This window comes from Cebus imitator, unplaced genomic scaffold (assembly GCF_001604975.1).
Source record: "Cebus imitator isolate Cc_AM_T3 unplaced genomic scaffold, Cebus_imitator-1.0 Scaffold664, whole genome shotgun sequence".
Classification (NCBI taxonomy): Eukaryota; Metazoa; Chordata; class Mammalia; order Primates; family Cebidae; genus Cebus; species Cebus imitator.
Window position 1 is genome coordinate 717,739 of NW_016107979.1, and position 20,209 is coordinate 737,947.

Consider the following 20,209-nt stretch of genomic DNA (forward strand, 5'->3'; position numbering starts at 1 on the left):
AAAAAAAAAAAAAAAAAAAAAAAGAAAAAAATTTTTTAAGTAATCACTTAAACTTACCCTCCTGAGAGAACAGGTAACACCACTCGAACAAATGGAGGATCAAATGGAAAGTTATCCTAAAAAGCAAATAAGCAAGTTAAGAACATCCTCGATGTTACACTACTTTCAAGATTTTAAAAGATTATATAAAGAATGTGTACATTTATTATCAGATAATGGGTAAGAGTTATAAAGTTAGTATCCAAAACAAAAACAAAAACCAAAGCAAATAAAAATGAAGTTAAAACCAGACCCAAAGAAAATAAAAATGAAGTTAAAATCAGGCCCAAACAGAACAGTGTTATGGTAAACTCACGAAATATGTGAAGGGGTGCCACTTCAATAAAACTATACACAGGAACCATTCCAATAATGATAAACTAGGTAATTTAGATCAATCTTCTGACTAAGAACTAGAAAGGTAAACAAAACCTAACAATTTCAGGGCTAAGAAAAGGGAACACCAGAGAGCAGGGTCTTCTTTTCCCCAACCCCCTTGGGTTTTCTTCCAATGACAGAAGGGAAAAAGAAGAGGTTAACAAGCTGAGCTAGAACTCACAGACTCACAAAAAGATAAACACTGGAGCTCTCCTCTCCACCGAGGATAGGCCCTGCTAAGTCTCCCACTCCTTAGGTTGGGACCCTGAAGAACAAGCTGCAAATTGCCCTAACAGAATGACGGCCAGCTTTAATCATCTCAATTTCTGACTGGATGAGGCAACCCTGGATTGCTGATTTCCAAGGCCCTGGCAAGGACGAATGTAAATCTTCTCTGGAGAAGAATATCACCCAAGGCTTCAAATTAGTTATACCATTTTTCATATATAACATCTATCACTAAAAATAAGCCACACGAGACTTAAAGACTGTCGACATAACAGAAAACAAGAGAAGCAAACAACGGCCACAAAATCACAAGGGATCAAGATAACAGAGTTACTGCCAAACATACGCAAGGAAAGAAAAGACAAGACTGAAACTCTGGCAGAGAAATGCAAATTATAAAAAATGAACCATATGGAAATTCTGAAATTTAGCAATACAATAGCTGAAATTAATAACTTAATGGATAAGCAGTAACTCAGTAGAAGAGAGATTCAGTAAGCTGGAAACTAGGTCAGAAAGACAAAATGGCAGAAAACAGAGAAAATAAAAAATATATCGAAAAGTTTATCACATACATAGAGTCCTGGAAGAGAAAAAAAAAAAAAAAAAAGAATGGGACAGAAGCAACACCTAAAAATATGGTTGCTGAAAAATTTCGAAAACCAACCAAAGACTTCACAAGATTTAACCACCATAAATACTTCAAGAGAAACAATGGAAGCTAGGGTAAGAGAATGGTGGGTGCTGGAAGACACTGCCAACCTAGAAAGTTACACTCAATGAAAATATTCTTCAAAAATGAAATAAAAATATTTTTTTATCTTCAGACTCACACTAAAGGAAATACTAAAGGATATTTTCAGACAGGAGAAAGAAGATCCTCAATGAAAATGTGGAGAATAAAGAGCATGAAAAAGAGCAAACATGCATGTAGATCTAAGTGAATACTAACTAATTATATAATTAAGTGTAGGGTTTTAGGTAAGTACAGAACTAAAGTACATGATGACAGCAGCACATATGTGGCAGGCAGGACATGAACTCACAGGGTTCTAAGGTCCTTGTATTGAAAAGGAAAAGAAAAAATATATAAATTTACAAGTTTACATCAGACTTTGACAAGTCAAGGACATACTGTAACTGTAGGGTAGTGAAGAAGAATAAGAACTATGCTGACACAGGTAGAAAACTAGGGTCATCAAAAAAAATCCAAAAGAAAGACGAAAAGGAGTGTGAAGCAAGAAGAACAAATAGGAATGAATCTATAAGATGGAGATTCGGACCCCAGAATCAGCAATAACTAATTGGTCCAATTAAAAGACAAAGATCATCAGATTTGGTTAAAACTAAATGAAGAAGATGAGGGATAAGAAGAAATCATTTTCCATCTTGCCATAGAAATGTAAGATTATCCACAAGATACCAACTTGATGACACAAGATACCAACTTAATGACAGTTATTATAATCTACTTTCAAATAAAGTAGCTCACCTTTCATCTATATTTAACAGACATAATGAAAAGTACAGAGGTTGATGTAAAGCTTGGTAAAGTACAACTTCATTTAACCTATTATTTACATTTTTTTTGAGTCGGAGTTTCACTCTGTCGTCCAAGCTGGAGTGCAATGGCATGACCTTGGCTCACTGCAACCTCCCCCTCCTGGGTTCAAGTGATCCTCCTGCCTCAGCCTCCAGAGTAGCTAAGATTACAGATGCCCACCACGCCTGGTTAATTTTTGTATATTTAGTAGAGATGGGGGTTTCACCATGTTGACCAAGCTGGTCTTGAACTCCAGACCTCAGGTAATCCACCCATCTCAGCCTCCCAAAGTGCTGGTATTACAGGCATGAGCCACCACACCTGGCCAATTTAGATTTTTAAATATGTGAATCCCTAATGAATGACTACAAAACCTTTTCATTGATTATGTGTGATTTAATTCATTGTAAACAGTTCAGAATAACTCTTCCACATCAAAACCCGGGGACTCCATTCCATAAACTCTGTACCCTAGAACTCAGGAATCTAGATTTTACAGAAATAAAGAGAGTTCTTCAGGGAAGGGGGGAAAAAAGGTTGAGGGTGACTGTTAAGAAGTTTGAGTTACCTTAGTATATATTAACTCAGAACCAGTCTCTCAGGCTCTACAAGGATCTCATGAAATCACCTGATTTTTCCATTTAACATCTCAGCCTTCTAAGTTATTCTTAAGGATGAGGAACATTCTACTTTACATCACCAGATGGGTCTAAATAGTTACAACAAATCACTTCATATTGAGTTGAAAAATCACCTTTTTGTAATTTGACTTACTAGTTCTAGTTTTGTGCCCTGTGTTCACCAAAAACAAATAAAAACTAATGCTTCCATATACATGCTCCTTCAAATAGTTGAAGACAAGCTAACATCAACCCCCCATATTCTCTCCAAATCCACAACATCACCACCTATCCTAGGACATGGAATACAATCTCTTCCCAATCCTGGCTATGATTCTCTAAATAGACTTAAGCTTATCTAAATAGACCTTTCTTAAAGTACCACCTCAGAATTCAATGCAGCAATTCTGATGTTGCCTGTAACATCAGAAAATGACTTCCTTAAAAGCACAGCAAGTTAGATTTACCAATTTGCTGACCAGGTGGAATTCCCTCCTGCCCTCACTCCCATCTTTCTGTTATGCTTTATCTCAAGTTCCATTTTTCTTAATATTCATGACTCTAAAGTTGTCACTGTGGACATCAGACGCCATAAATATATATTGTTCTGGCTCCTTCCTGTAAATCTTTCCAAGGCATACCTGCTATCCTCCAAAGTCTGTGAATCCCGATACTAATAACTTGGCAATTCAGTTTAAGGTCCTCTTCAGAAGGTCAGTTAGCTCAAGGCAATCACATTCTTCCCAGGCCTCTCAAGAAAAACTCCAACCCCAGAAAACGCCCTTCTTTCTGGTATCAGGAGCCATGGTCCAGAAACAGAAATCCAACAGAATTTCAGCCATTTACCTCCCAGATCGTCCCCTCCCTGAAGTTCTACCTAGAGCAGGAAAAAATAATGAAAACACCACCTGCAGTCACGAATCCTCCAGTTTCCTGGCCAGAATTTCATATTCCCACAAAGTTATCTCTCAAAGAGGACGTGACAAGGGAGGGGCACACCAGGGGCTACAAGGACTAATTAAAAAAACAAAAAGGTTATATTCTTAAGTTTGGTGTTAGGCATATGGACATACGATTTAATGTTTTTTAAAAAAAAGATACCTTCCTGGTTTTTTGTGTTTTGTTTTTTGTTTTTGGCCTGGGTGCTTCATTTGTTCCCCCATATGAATTAGTAAAAATGTAGCCATTAGCAACTTTAGTCAATATATACCAGATTCATACTTTAGGAAGACAACTCAGTTGACAACCACAACAGTTTCTATGATAACAATAGTGACAACACTAACATTTGGATCATTTCAAGAAAGTTCAACCATAAGATATATCCCCAAGCAAAAATATACACATAAAAAAGCTATGTAAGAAGCTTTGAGAAAATTACTACTATCGTGTTTGTAAGTACAAAGGAAGTATTCTTTTTTCCATCAAAATATCTCATATATCCATAAATTTTAAACCATTACATTGTATTGAGATCCATATCAAATCATTAACATTTTTTCTAGATTACATTGCTATTCTTTAACCATTATGTTTAGCGTCTTAACAATACTTTATTAGGCAAGGCATGGTGGCTCATGCCTGTAATCCCAGCACTTTGGGCAGCTGAGACAGGCAGATCACCGGAGGTCAGGAGTTCGACCAGCCTGGCCAACATGGTACAACCCCCTCTCTACTAAAAATACAAAAATTAGCCAAGGGTGGTCGTGCACCCATGTAATCCCAGCTACAAGGAGGCTGAGGCAAGAGAATTGCTTGAAGCCAGGAGATGGAGGTTGCAGTGAGCTGAGACTGCACCACTGCACTCCTGCCTGGGCGAAAAAGCAAGACTCCGTCTCAAAAAAATAAAAATAAAAAGTCTTATTAAATATAACACATAAATTCAGAAAAGTACATAAAATATAAAGGTACACCTTAAGAAGTTATTATAAATTATGTGCCCATGTAACCACCAACCTGGTCAAGAAATATATTACAGCCAGTATCCAAGAAGCCCACAGATGTATCTTTCAGTTCACACCTCCTTACCACTCCTTATCCTAACCTGTATGTAATCACCTCTTTGTTCTTGGTAGTTTTACTACCCAAGTATGAATCCATAAATAAGTGTTTCTCAAGTTTTCTTCTCATTTTTGCCCCCCTAAAAAGGCTTTTTAGAAGTTTTCTTCCTAATTTTACTCCCCCTGCTCCAGGAAATTTTAACACCACAGATATATTGTATATCTGTTTATGTTATGTAGCCCTTTGGAGGGCAGCAGACCATTATAATAGCTAAGATTGTTTTCACTCTAAAGATCAATTTTCACTCCAATGCAGGTGACATTGCCTCCACTAAGAATGTATGCCCTAACCAACATTTGTTTTACCTATTTTTGAACTCTCTATATAAAGGGAATCGTACAAAATAAGTTTTGGAGTCTGGTCTCTTTTGCTTATCATTGTGTTCAAGATCCACCCCATCTTGTCCCACACAGCTGTAAACCATTTTATAAACACCACAATTCTCCATTTTATTGAAATGAACACTTGGGTTATTTTCTGTTTGGGGCTATTATAAATGATGCTGCTCTGAACATTCCTTTTTCACCTGGTACACTTAAGTACTCATGTCTTACCAAGAGTATGTCTACAATACTTCTGAACCACAGGGTATGAGTATCTTCTACTTCACCAAATTGTTTTCCAAAACCCTTGTACAACTATACGTCCCCATTGGAAGTATATGGCTTTCTGTAACTATTTTCTTACCTTAAAAGAGAAATTAAGCAATATATATTCTATGCCTTCTTTTTCTTTTAAGATCTGAAGATCACTGTGCAAAGGGCTATCAGGGTCGACCCTAAGAATTATAAAACAAAAAACAGTTCAAATAAAAAGTTAGAGATTTTTTAACTAAACTCAGAAATGAGCTAGCCTGACAGCTAAAATAGAGCACCTAGGGTAAGTTCCAGAGAGAGAAGGTCTAAAGGTACCCTATATCACCAGATAAAATAGAGGTCACTATAGCTCCCAGCTCCTTGGGAATAAATGTCCAAAAGATACCATAATACTCTACAACTAATCTAGTAAGGGGTTTTAGAGTTTGCAGTTACTCTAAAAGAAAAGTCACATGTATATAATTTTCTCAAGAACTCAAAAAAAGCTTACTATGCCTTCCTAAACTTGTATTGTTAGCCAAGGGGTTCAAGGAGAAAAATTTGCCATGGATGGAACTATGAAAAGTTAAATCACTAAAAAAATCTGTATTTGTCTAAAACTGTCCTATATATACAGGTCCAATTTGGCCAATTTGGATCCCACCTCTCCGCAACTTTTTTTTTTAAGAGATGTGGTGTCTCACTATGTTGCCCAGGCTGAAATACAGTGGCTCACTGCAGTCTTGACTTCTAGAGCACCAGATCTTCCTGCCTCAGCCTCCCAACACCCGCAGTAGCTGGGACTACCGGTGTACTCCACCATGCCTGGCTAATTTTTTTTTTTTTTTTTTAGATCTTGCTATGTTATCCAGGGTGGTCCCAAACTCCTGGGCTCCAGAGATCTCCCATCTCATCCTCCCAAAGTGCTGAGTGATCCCTTATTTCAAATATAAACTGATTATCACAGTCAGTCTCATGAAGTTATTAAACACACTCTTGTTTCTAAGTTCCCCTGCTCTCGAGAACTCCATAAAACACTTTATCCCGCAGCTGGTCCCTTTTTTTGTCCTTCCTCTTTCTCACTTTCTTATTCAGCCTCAGCAGCAGCTCATTTAAACAATCTAAGAACTATTTCTATAGAAACAAGGTCTAAAGTTTTAAGTAAAAGCCACAGTGTAAAGGTATCAAATTAGAAGGAAAAAACCTCCATCGTGATAGTCTACCATTGCAAAGAGTGGGTTAGCATTAAAAAGCCACTTACTTCTGCAGTTTAACATGCCAGTCATATAAACTGTCATTTATGAGTTCCACTGAATAAATCCCTGTTAAGATATAGAGCACATTAGCTACTCTTCATTTGATTATATAACTATTACTATGGCAAAAATGTATAAACTAAATAGCCAACAAAAGCTAAAAATTTTGCTTTTAAAACCTGGAACAACTAAGCTATAGAGTAAATATTACACCACTGCAGCTGAGTATCTTATGCCCTTAACAGATAATTATAGCCATCAATTGAGAAGATTATTTAATGAGGTGAAAAACTGCTTACCATTTAGTCTGAGTGGAAAAAAAAAGATTAAGCAAACTCACATGTACTTGAGACTTTTCTTCTATGAATATACATTTCTACAAAGATGGAATCCTTCCACGTATTTTGTTTTACAATCCCTCTTCAACTTTCAGGGACATCTTTCCAAGTCAGTATACATAAATCTATTCACAGTATTTTTCCTGACTTTGTTGCAGTTTATTTTATGGATATGCTTTAACCAATTCCACCCAATATCTGTTTTTTTTTCTGTATAAACAATACTAAAACAAATGATTACTGAACATTTAAAAATAAAACCAGTACTCAAATGTTTGCACTTTATTAGTTTTCTACAGATAAACTTTTAAACTTCTTACACGAAAAACTGCAATGACACCCATAATTCTAACATCTCGGAAACAAGTTTGGCTTATCCTGTACTCTACAAAGCAAGGGTTTTTCCTTGTTTTTATTTTTTAAGCAAGTTCTAATAATTTTGATTTGCTCATGCTAAGAATTCCTGAATGCATCATAATGCTATCTTACATATTTTTTTTCTGAGACAGAGTCTTGCTCTTGCTGCCCAGGCTGGAGTGCAGTGTTGCAATCTTGGCTCACTGCAGCCTCTGCCTCTCGGGTTCAAGTGATTCTCCTGCCTCTGCCTACTGAGTAGCTGGGATCACAGGCACACGCCACCACACACAGCTAATTTTGTATTTTTAGTAGAGATGGTATTTCGCCATGTTAACCAGGCTGGTCTCGAACTCCTGACCTCAGATTATCTGCCCACCTTGGCCTCTCATCAAGTGCTGAAATTAGAGGTGTAAGCCACCGAACCCAACCAATGCTATCTTTTCAAATTAAAGTTTGGTTCTTTATTCAATACTATTAGAATCTCTGTAACAATATCAGAATTTTACCTTTAGTTAGAGAGGTTCCATAATATTCAAGTCATATTGAGTAAGAATACGCAAGTCAAACAATGAAATGAAAACTTTAAAAACTTACATATTTTAAGGGTAATAAGCTAACTATCTCTACAATAAGAGTTGAGGATATCGCTTTCAAAAATGGGGGCGGGGAATAATAAAAATCAACTTGGCAATCATTCTGTGTACAATGAAATGCTTTATTCTTATTTACTTTCCAAGCAACATTGCTCATGCTTTCACCAAAAGATAAAAATCATGCAGGGGGCTCACTCTTTATCAGGAAGAGGACAAAATTCCAATGGACCTATAAACACCTTTTTTTAATCCAAAAAACAAATAACTCATCCTATTTTACCCCTACATCTTTTGGAATTTTATTGCATTTGTTTCACATTCCTAAAATAAAGCCAGTAAACATTTCCATTTCAGTTCAGTTTTAAGAAATGACATTTACAACCTGACAATAGGAAAGAGCAGAAGAATCATAAGGAGAGCAGGGATCCAGGGATCCTTACCTGTTTTATAACTCTGTGATCTGTATATGTCCCTGAGCTCTTTCATAAGTCTATCTGAAGCTTGCACTGACCCAGACACCGCACCCTGAAACACAAAAGCCACTGTTTACCAGGGTCCATTGAGCCAAGTAATTAAAGATTTAAGGTACTTCAACCTGATACAAAAGATTACAATAAACATGGATCAGTAGGCAACATTTTAAGAAAAACGAGTCCAATTAAATGAAGCGTTATGAAGTTTCAAGAGGATACAAAACTAGGCACAAGTCAGGTTCATTTCCTATTTCGTATCATTTGAAAAAGTCTAGTCAACATGTCCAGACCACCATGGACCCCACAATAGCACAGAATTCAGTATGACTCTATTCCAAACCCCAGCAACTTCTGAAAATACTAGAAGATACTCAAGGTGACACATTATTAACTAAAATAGACTTCCATTCATAAGACTATAAGCAAGACTATTACACAGTCTAGTTCACACATTAAGACACTTTAAAGTGAGAAACATGTATCCCTATATGCAACTAGTTTCAGTTTTTCTTTGCTCTACTAAAAATTATAAAATAATATATAAATAAGATTGAAGGAGGAAGAGTAATCTAACTGGTTTCAACACTTGGCGTCTACTTGGCTAACAATTCATTCCCAGTTTTGGAGAACCTGTGCCCTAGACAAAGTAACTGGTCCTCAGATTTCGTGGAGTTGGTAAATAGCCCTAATAAAAGGCAGGAAGTAGTAAGTGTTCAGACAATCATTTGATGTTTCCCTACTCTGTCTGAGCATTTTATATATATGCACATATCATTCTCATTTTTTTTCATAGCAGTCATCCAAAAGGTATGTACTGTCTAGCCATATTTTAGAGTTGAGGAAAGTGAAACCATAAAAGGTGTGTTTGTCACCAAACTCAAGTGTTCTTTCACATCCTGCTGCTTCACATAAAAGAGATAATAAGTTGTGGACAGGTGCAGTGGTGCATGCCTGTAATCCTAGCACTTTAGGAGGCCAAGGCAGGCAGATAACTTGAAGTCAGGAGTTCAAGACCAGCCTGGCCAACATAGTGAAACCCTGTCTCTACTAAAAATACAAAAATTAGCCACGCATGGTGGACACCTATAATCCCAGCTACACAGGAGGATGAAGCAGGAGAATTGCTTGAACCCAGGAAGCAGAAGTTGCAGTGAGCCAAGATTATGCTACCACACTCCAGCCCAGAAGACAGAGCGAGACTTCATCTCAAAGAAAAAAGAGATGTTCGGTCAAAAGAGAAAAATTACTTTTGGTTGAGTCAGAGCAGGACAGACCAAAGTCAGCTTCACAAAGGAGAAAGAACTTGAATTGTATTTTGTAGAAGAGGATTAATTTGAATATACAGATTCCATGGGAGGAAGGCAAGCAGAGAAAACAGCATCAACAGGCTGGAAATGGGGCATATACAGGGATCAGCGGGTGGTTCCAGAATGTGAAGAGCAGATGAACAGGTAAAAAGTGGCTATTCATAGACAAGAAAGGTAATCTAGGGCAACAAAACATACGACTAAGGCTAGGCATGGCGGCTTATGCCTGTAATCCCAGTACTTTGGGAGGTCGAGATGGGAGGATCATTTGAACTCAAGTGTTAAAGACCAGCCTGGGCAACACAGAGAGACCTCATCTCTACTAAAAATTAAAAATTTAAAAAAAAAAAAAAACTAGCCTGGTATGGTAGCACATGCCTATAGTCCAAGCTACTTGGGAGGCTGAGGCAGGAGATTACTAGAGCCTGAGAGATCAAGGCTACACTGACCTAGAGTGCCACTGCACTCTAGCTTGAATGACAGAGAAAGACCCTGTTTTAAAATAAACATATGGCTGAATCCACCACTAAGGCAGGAATGGAGGAGGAGGGCAGCTGAGATAGGCATGTTAATGAATTGCCTGTTATTAACTGTAATTACTTAACCACAAAAGTCTAGGTTCTAGATATTTACACACTTACATTTAAATGGTCTTGCCTTTGAGTCTTCCTAATTTTCTCTAATATTGCCAAATTTTCTTTTTCAATTCCTTCATCCTCTGACTTCTTCCCACTAATAGGTTCTTCTTCCTTCATCTCATAGTGATCTAAGTCTTCTATATCCTGCAAAAAAAGAAGAAAAATGTTAGCTTATTCAACCTATTTTTCTTCAGTAGTTTCTTATGCCAAAAGCTAAATTATTCTTGACTCACTGGGGGACAAGAAACAGAATACATCTATCCTATAGGGAGAGAGAAAAAGCCCCCACATTCAATTCAAGAGGTTCCCTCCTTTTATATCCTCTATTTTATTTAAAATCTAGACTCTGGGTAAGCAGGTTTAAAAGCTTTTCAAAGTCATAACTATTACAAAATAAGCCATCCTTTATAACTCCTACTAAGAGGAACCTTTGAAGCAGTTTAGCAGCAGGCATCAAGAACCTTAAGTGTTCGTAGTTTGTTCCAGGAACTCAACTTCTAGAACTGTATTCTAAGAAACTAAACTGTAGACACAAATTTAGACATAAAGATACCTATTTTAATCTTGCAACCACAAAAACAAACACAAAATCTCCATGTGCAAAAATAGCAAATTATTAAGAGGCCACTGAAATACCAACATAGCATAATTTCTCCTGTATCAAAAAACTTTAAAATGAAAAACAGAATACATAAAAGAGTAGAAAGAATTTCAATTATGCCGACATACACACAGAAAAAGAAAGACAAGAAGAACTTATATTTAAATGTTAGTTCCAGTTAATTCTAGTTGTTATTTCTCGGAGACATTTAGTGCTATCCCCTAATTTCCAAGTTTTATGTAGTAAGCATCTATTGACATTTGTAACTAGAAAATATGTTACAAAAAGAATTTTATCTTAGGTCCTCAGGAGGTTGAGATAGGAGGATCATTTGAGTTAAGGAGTCTGAGGCTGCAGTGAACTACGATCATACCACTATAGTCCAGCCTGGGTGTCAGAGTGAGACCCTATCTCAAAAAAATAAAAAANAAAAAAAAAAAAAAAAAAAAAAAAAAAGGAAAGAAAAAGAAAAAAAGAATTTGAATACCCCTAGACCACTAACTTTACTCACATCATTCTGCTTCCTCCCTTCCTATACTATCTATTCTTACACATATATAAATCTATGCAGAATTTTTTAAATCCTAACTTTTTTGCAATTACCTTATTTCTCCACTTCAATTGCCAAAATCGCTAAAGGAGTAAATTATACTCATCTTGACTTTCCCCCTCCACAAGCCAGCAAATTCACTGATATCTAGACCAGGTTAATGGCTACCTTCTATCCAGATCCAATAGGCCTTTTTTTGTTTTGTTTTTGTTGTTGTTGTTTCTGAGATAGAATCTCGCTCTGTCACCCAGGCTGGAATGCAGTGGCCAGATCTCGGCTCACAGCAGCCTTCGCCTCCCTGGCTTCCTTTTTTGGAACGCCATCTCTTCAGGCCCTATTACGCCCCGTTCTCACTCAAACCCTGCCCGTAACTCCATACTTCATGGAGCTCTCTTCTTCTAGTGTGCACCTTTTAGCCCTGATCTCCCATGCTACACGTGTTTTCTCACAATTCTCATAAATGCCTTTAGTACATTAGTCACAAAACTTCTTTCCCTGAGTATTAATTAGCACACCCCAAACAGAATTCAACATTATCTTTCTAAAACAATATTCTCAGCACACTATTGCCTGCCTGTTTAAGGCCTTCCTATCAAGAATCACACCAAATAGAAACATGTTTGTCTCTAATTCAAGACTTTTAACCATCGGCCTTTTCCAGCCAATCTTGCTTTCCATGAGTTCAACACATCAACCTTCCTTCTCAAAAGAAAGGCATCCAATGCATCCAAACACACCATGTCCAAAGTTGTTCTGGGCCTGTTCCCATGTTATTTTAGGAGCCTAGAATCTCTGCTTTTCACCTGTCCTAATGTTACATCTCCAAAGTTCCATCTCCTACCTTTCTAGATTTCCCTCGATGTTGTGGTTCCTTGTTTATCTTGTGAGGGGAAAGAAAAGGTTCATGAACTTTAGTACAATGGCTGCTTCAGGGTATACTGGACACATGGAAGAGGTTTAATGTTTTCATGCAGTTTATTCCGCCTAAGCTAAACTGCATAAAAACATTAAAACAAACCCTCATTCTAACGGACAATTTTAAAGATCATTTTACTCCCAGACTCATAAAACAATCCTACAGCCAGACACGATGACACAGGCCTGTAATCCCAGCACTTTGGGAGGCTGAGGTGGTGGATCACTTGAGATCAGGAGTTCACGAGATCAGCCTGGACAACAGAGCAAGAACCAATCTCCACAATTTTTTTTCTTTTTAATCTGGACATGGGGCACACGCCTGTAGTCCCAGCTACTCAGGAGGCTGAGTTGGGAGCATTGCTTGAGCCCAAGAGTTCGAGGCTGCAGTGAGCTGTTATCACACTACTACGCTCCAGCCTGTGTGACAGTGAGACCCTGTCCCAAAAAAAACAAACAAAAACAAGCCTACAACACTGCCTCTTTAGTTCTGAAGCATTCTAAAAGTATATTTTAGATTAAAATTTTCCAGATCAAGAAAATAAAAGCATATATTAATTACAAGATCCAAAACAGAAAAAATATTAAAAAAAAAAAAAAAATCAAGCCACGGAATTCACATACCTGCTATTTGGTCAATACAAAGACACAGATCTTTGTTCCGAAGTCTGATTTCAAATGCAAAGCTTTAGAGCTTGAAAACATCTAAAATTACATCCATGACTGACAACTGGCCTAAGCTCAATGTCTTTGGAATTTGCTCTACTAAATTTGCTTTGATTTGAATGTGTTCCCTCCAAAATTCAGGTGTTGTCAATGTGATCTTATTAAGAGGTAGAACCTTTAAGAGGAGATTAAGCCAAGAGGGCTCCTTCCTCCTTAATGGGATTAAGGCCCTCATGAATGAGGCTTCACACGCTGGACTAGCTTACTCTCCTGCCCTTCTGCCTTCTGCCCATGTGCAAATGCAACAAGAAGGCCCTTAGACGCCAAATGCTGGTATCTTGATCTTGGACTTTCCAGCCTCCAGAACAGTGAGAAAATAAATGTCTGTTCTGTATAAATTACCCAGTCTCCAGTATTCTGTTATAACAGCATAAAACAGACTAAAACAAAATTCTTTGATGATTTTTCAACAAGAGACAGTTTCATTACTTCTGGTGATTAGTTTGTAAAATTTTCTCAAATTTTCCTTTTATTCAAACATAAATTTTTTAAACCTAGTTCCCCTTCCTAAAAATAACCAAATACAGGTTAAGTACTGATTAGTATTAAATGTAAATATAATTTGAGTGCCAAAAGTTAAGAGCTTTTGTTTTCCAGGAAATCAAATACAAAGAATTCAGATAAATTTGCTCAAAGGCATATCATGAGTTAGAGGTGAAGCCAGAATTTATAAATTAAATTCCATTCCAAACACAACATGCTTTCAACTATTCCACATTAATAGTAGTCTATACAAAAAGATTAGAAAATTACTCGTGTCCAAAACCGAAGAGATTTATGAACTGTTATTCTTATATAAAATACCTACTTCAGCCATCTCTTCTTCTTCTTCATCTTCTTCTGAAGTCACTTCTTCTGTTGTCCCATTCTGAAACAGAGAAAGAATCTACCAGGGCTACACAGAACAAATATGCACAGGCTGAGTGCATTAGAAGACTGGTGCCGTAGCTTTAGGGACAAACTCTCAACTATCTGTCAGTACAGTTTCAATCCCAGGGTTTACTGAAATTAAAATGTTTATCTTTAAATCCAGCTTTGACTAACAAATAACAGCTATCAGCTTTTAAAAATTAAACAATTTTGAACAATTCAACTTAACTGATGCCTTAGGAATAAAAAAAAGCAACAAATACAAAGCAAAACAGAAAAAAAAAAGTTAAAACATTATCTAACTTAAAACAAAAAACATAATTTACATGGCAATATGCATAAGATCAATGGCTTATTTTGTCTAAAATAAAATATCCCTAACTATCGATTCCTTAAAATAGCTACGTTTTTAACTTTGGAAAGCCTGAATCATTATATAAATTCAACTGCCTTACATTTTGAAAGGTCAGATGGGTTATTTATAATAGATATTTCACAAAACTAAGAATTATGAAGTGATTACCTCCCTAAGAAGTGAATTTATTTTTAAAAACGTTATTTACTACTAAATACTTCTCTACAATACACAACTTACCAATTTACATAATTTACTATTTATGAAGTTCAGAAATGAATTTGATGGGGTTTTAGGAAAGGTCTTCATATCCATTTCTGGCAAAGTTCAAAAGATAAGCTTCCTGGCCAGGACACAATATAAAAATGCATCTTCAAACACGAAGACCAGTTCAGGTTAGAACCCAGAATATGTAAAAGATCAAGAAACTAGGATCCAGAGATCAAGTAAGACCAACAAAGGTCTCAACTCTATCTAAGCATCTGTTATTAGATACTCTGATGGAATAATTCTTAAGAAAAACAAACCTACGATCACAGAGGGTATTAGAACTCTTCTGGATTAGTGAGCTGGAGAATGCCACATAGATAAACATACCCATGCAGAATTAACTTGTATTTCCTTTAAATCTGCATCGCTTTAGACATTCTTTTGTCTTCTAAAAACCAAATGGAAAAAGGAAGCAAGCAGCAGCTTCCAAAATGTAATGCACCCCTTCTTCATTTCCCTAAATTGTTATATTCCAAATCCAACTGTTCTGGGTATCTAAAGAATATATACCTAACCTAAAAGTCCCAAAGAGTTTGGTAGCAACAATGGTTGAAAGAGCATTTTTGAAATGTTAATTTCAAAGCCTACCCAGAGAATCCGTTTTTAAAAAGATCTCTGAGCTGACTATAACACGCATCCAGGTCTGTAACCATCAGACCAGTTACTACCCTTCATTTTACACATGAGAAAACTGAGCCCCCACCCCCTCAAAAAGGATAAGTAATTTAATCAAAACAAAAAGTGAGTTAAGCCTAGGAAATCCTAAGATGAATTTCATTTCAAGATCTGGCCTGGTCCTCTTCCCAAAACCCCACGGAAATGACAGAATTTTATTTAAAAAAAAAAAAAGGGTAAGTCCACTGCAGCAGCAGAAAAACAACAAATACAAGGAGAATGAATACCCTTGGTGAACCAACACTACAGGGACACAATGGAAGACACAAAGCAGATGTCATCAGACTGCTGGGCTTGAGAAAGCCACAATCCCAATCCAAATAATGGAGGGACCACTTTTTAAAGAATCAAACATTCTTTACTGTACTTTTCCTAACTACAGTTGGTAACAATCACTCTCCTATATAGGAAGCCTATCTTGATTGCCTTTTACTATGAGTGTCAAAACCAGAGAGAAAAGACAGATTTTTTTGGCCAGGCGCGGTGGCTCAAGCCTGTAATCCCAGCACTTTGGGAGGCCGAGGCGGTCGGATCACGAGGTCAAGAGATCGAGACCATCCTGGTCAACATGGTGAAACTCCGTCTCTACTAAAAATATAAAAAATTAGCTGGGCATGGTGACACGTGCCTGTAATCCCAGCTACTCAGGAGGCTGAGGCAGGAGAATTGCCTGAACCCAGGAGGCGGAGGTTGCGGTGAGCCGAGATGGCGCCATTGCACTCCAGCCTGGGTAACAAGAGCGAAACTCCATTAAAAAAAAAAGACAGATTTTTTTTTTAAAACCGAGTCTCGTTCTGTTGACAGGCTGAAGTACAGGGGCATGATCTCGGCTCACTGCAATCTCCACCTCCTGGGTTCAAGTGATTCCCTTGCCACAGCCTCCGGAGTAACTGGACTACAGGCGGTATCTCCTGACCTTGTGATCTGCCCGCCTCAGCCTCCCAAAGTGCTGGGATTACAGATGTGAGCCACCTCGCACGGCCAGAATGTTTTTAATATAACTCAATGCAGCAGCAAAATGTTATAACAGACTCTGCCTCCTCCTTTTAGCTCAGAAGCTGGAAAGCTCATTGGCCAGGACCTCCTCATCCTCATGCCACAGGAAGAGCACAGGTGTGCACACCAGGAGAGGGCAGCCACAGCAGAAAATAGTGATAATTCTGAAGACACTGAGATCAACAACTGATACTGATCAATGGTATACCTCATCTATAAATAAATGAAGAGATAAGCAATCTGAAAGGAAGGTGCGAAGTCAAATAAGCACAAATGACCTGAAGCACTACTAATGAAGGAAATAAATAGAATTTAAAAACCTAATTGAAATTTTTGGCAGTAATTGAGAAGACACTGCATCCACAAAATAAAAAAGGTTACTATGCAAGCACAATTCTAGAAAGTAAAAATAAGATCCCCTTCACCCCCAAAAACCACTTGTAGAAGGGCCAGAGTACAATGGACAAAGCATTTATAATTAGGAAAACCAAATTGTGACATTCTTTTAGGGCAGATGGAAAAAAGGAGATGGGGGAAAAAAACAGAAGAGATTAAGTAAAAGAACAGTTAAGAGACATGGAAGATAAAGAGATCTAACATTCATCCAGAGGGTGAAGGAGAATAAAAAGAAAGAAAAGAGACAAGTGCTGCTGAGCTAAAGAAAGACTTTAGAATATTAAGCGGCTTCGAATGCCCCCAGAATACTGAAGGCCGTACACAGTGGCTCATGCCTGTAATACCAACACCTTGGGAGGCCAAGGCAGGAGGAGCACTTGAGCCCAGGAGTTTGAGGCCAGCTTGGGCAACATGGTAAAAACCCATATCTACAAAAAGTTTTTAAAAATTAGTCACGCATGGTGGCATTACACACCTGTAGTCCCAGCTACTGAGGAGGCTGAGGTAGAAGGGCTGCTTGTGCCCAGGAGGTAGAGGCTGTAGCAGGCCATAATCACACTACTGCACTCTAGCCTGGGCAAGAGAGTAAGACCCTCTTTTTTTTTTTTTTTTTTAAAGGAATACTGAAAAGTAAAACCCCCACACTTTACAGTTACAGAGAAAATCATACCAACTACCAGAAAGAAAAAATAAAATACACAGAAAGAAGTAAGAAGCAGCTAGGCATCAGACTTTTCATTTGTAACAAATATCAGAAGATAAAAGTGTAAAGAACTGGAAAGAGACTCAATTATGAACTTAGAATTCCATATAGCTCCATCAAGACAGGAAGAACATCTGTGTATGTTCACCTCCAGATTCTCCATACCAATGTGGTGGAATACTTTATACAGACTCAGATATCTGTCGAACAAATGATAACAGACAGCAAGTATTCAAGGAACACTCTCCATACACATTCCCACAGACCCTTTCCAGGGGGAAAAAAAAAAAAAAAAAACCAGGATATTATTCATGGATATATTTGACAGGCAGGGAGCAGGAGATGTAACAGATGCAGCAGTAATAAGCAAAGACAACAGTAACACCAACAATGTAGTCTAAACAACTGCTGATAATGCAGCTGACAGGTGACCAGCCACATTATCTTACCATATTGATGCACTAAAAATAACTCAAAAGTCACCTGAAAATGTTTTTTAAAAAGTGGTTTTTTTTCCCTAGATAACTCTGGGGTAAAAGAAGCAATTGATCCTCATGCCCCAGTCATCTAATTCCTAAGTATGTGCCCCAGAGAAATTCTGGCACGGGGTACCATGAAATATAGACAAGAATGATCACAGCAGCATTCGCTATTCCAAATAATGCTGGAAACAACCCGAATGTCTGTATATAGTCTAGGGGATAAATGGTATGATGTATTCAAACAATGGAATAAATACAGCAACGCAAAAGAATATAGCTACACACAATATGAACAAATTTCACACGAAATGTTGAGCACAACCAATGCATGAAAAAATACATGTAGTATGATTTTCAAAAGTTCGAACAATAGGCAGCACTACACTGTATTTTTCAAGGATGCATACATGAGTGATAACACTAGGGAAACATAAGGAAAGATGAGCGTACGGAGACAATGAACGGGAAGCAGCCTGCAGACAGTTTCTGTAGTGCTAGCCACGTGCTTCTCTTCACCTAAGTGGTGGCTAGCTGTTGGTTCTCAAATATTCACTCTATGTGTTACACTAAGCTTAAGTTTTACATATTTTCAATACATGTTGTATCTCCCAATAAAATGTTTAATAGTATGGCAATGTGAACAAATGATGGAATAAAATGACTTAGAAAATAGATTTTAAAACTTGTGCAATAAAGTCAAACAGCACCCAAAGAAAATGTATACCCTTACATGTTTGTTTATAAAAGCAATTTAAATTACATTAATCCACTAAACTGGAAAAGGCAAAATAAACAAAAAGGGGAAATAAGACAAGCAAAAAATGAAAAGCACTAGATTTAAAAAATAAAATTAAAGGATTATTTCAAAAGACTCTGATAAGCAATCAAAAGAAAACTTTTGAATTAAAAAGGCATATAGCCACATGTGAATATGATGCAAAAAGTGAAAACTTTACACATCTTTACAACAGCTTAGAAAAGCAATTTTTTTTTTTTTTTAGAATCTACATTACTAAAACTGGAGAAGTAGAAAATATGGAGATCAACACACAGAGGAAGGAAAAAGACAAACACTCATCCTCTAGATTGGATTTTTATTTAAACCACAGTTTCTCAACTTCAGCAATATTGATATATTGGGCCAGACAATTCTTTGTGGAAGGTACTTCTGTGTATTGTAGGATGTTTCGTAACAACCTCTCTACCCAAGAAATGCCAACAGCACCCCCACCATGACCGGTTATGAAAACCAAAAATGGCTCCAGATATTTCCAAATGTCCCCGGGAGGTAAAAATCTCCTCCAGTTGAAAACTACTGTGTAAACTAAATCTACATCCCAGATCTTAGGGAAAAAAAAAAAAAAAAAAAAAAAAAAAAAAAAAAAACAAAAAAAAAAAAAAAGACGTAAAGCTTCCCAAGTCAACTCTGCATACCAGATACTGAAATGAAATAGAAGCCCAAAGGAAACAAACAAAAGTATAACCTTAATATAGAAGTAAAAATCCACAAACAAAATATCACCGTATCCATTCTAACAGTGGTTATTATAGGAATGCAAGGATGATTGAAAATTAGGAAAATTTCATCATGTAATTCACAAGTTATATCCATACACAGAATTGTAAGCACAATCATGAAAAACAAGGTACCTCTGTATGCATTAAATCCATGATATATTCAGTGAAAAACACAAGTTGCAGATGTCTTACAGAAGGAAAACTGAACACTAAACATGTATTTCTCCCATCTGGTCTTTTTCCTGAGGCTCCTCTAGAATTACGGTGAAGAATAAACACACAATTACAAAACAGGAATGGGGTTACCGACAGAGGAGACCTCACCTCCACTAGACAGTGACAATAAATGGAAAATGGTTAATTAATGAAGCAAAGCAAACAAAGGTGGAGGTTGGGGGATACCAATAACAAGGAAGCAAATTTGTCTCACAGCACCCCGGAGAGGCTCTAGACTCAGACAGCAGGTACCCCCGAGAATGGGACTGATAGGCAAGACTGAAAACAGAGATTAACCGAAAGCCTATATACCGAACATTTTCCAGGCCCTGAAACACACTGCTCTCCCACATCTCCTTAAGCACAACCCAAGCAAACACGTATCTACCTCAGGCAAGAGAACATAGGTTTCATCTCCAGAGGAATGGAGTAGTTCCAGACATTTATGACTGCACCAGGAGATAGGAGATAAGATAGAGGGGTGGGGAATTGGGAATCAGCCTAAATTCCCCCTAAAAGCTATCAGTTGA

The 20,209-nt window shown here is 37.3% G+C and overlaps 1 protein-coding gene across 5 annotated transcripts in view; it reads right to left on the reverse strand.

Moving 5' to 3' along the window:
* The window catches only part of UBE2Q2 (ubiquitin conjugating enzyme E2 Q2), a 59,545-nt gene that overhangs the window by 17,541 nt on the left and 21,795 nt on the right, over positions 1–20,209 (reverse strand). For 3 of the 5 annotated variants that reach the window (XM_017518219.2, XM_017518221.2, XM_017518223.1), the window contains 6 exons: positions 14,007–14,066; positions 10,410–10,550; positions 8,429–8,513; positions 6,706–6,766; positions 5,557–5,647; positions 58–116 (listed from right to left, as the gene is read on the reverse strand). In XM_017518219.2, the coding sequence (XP_017373708.1) occupies positions 58–116; positions 5,557–5,647; positions 6,706–6,766; positions 8,429–8,513; positions 10,410–10,550; positions 14,007–14,066 (497 nt within the window). The remainder of the gene's footprint in view (positions 1–57; positions 117–5,556; positions 5,648–6,705; positions 6,767–8,428; positions 8,514–10,409; positions 10,551–14,006; positions 14,067–20,209) is intronic. The other 2 variants (XM_017518220.2, XM_017518222.2) reach the window with 1 other exon arrangement.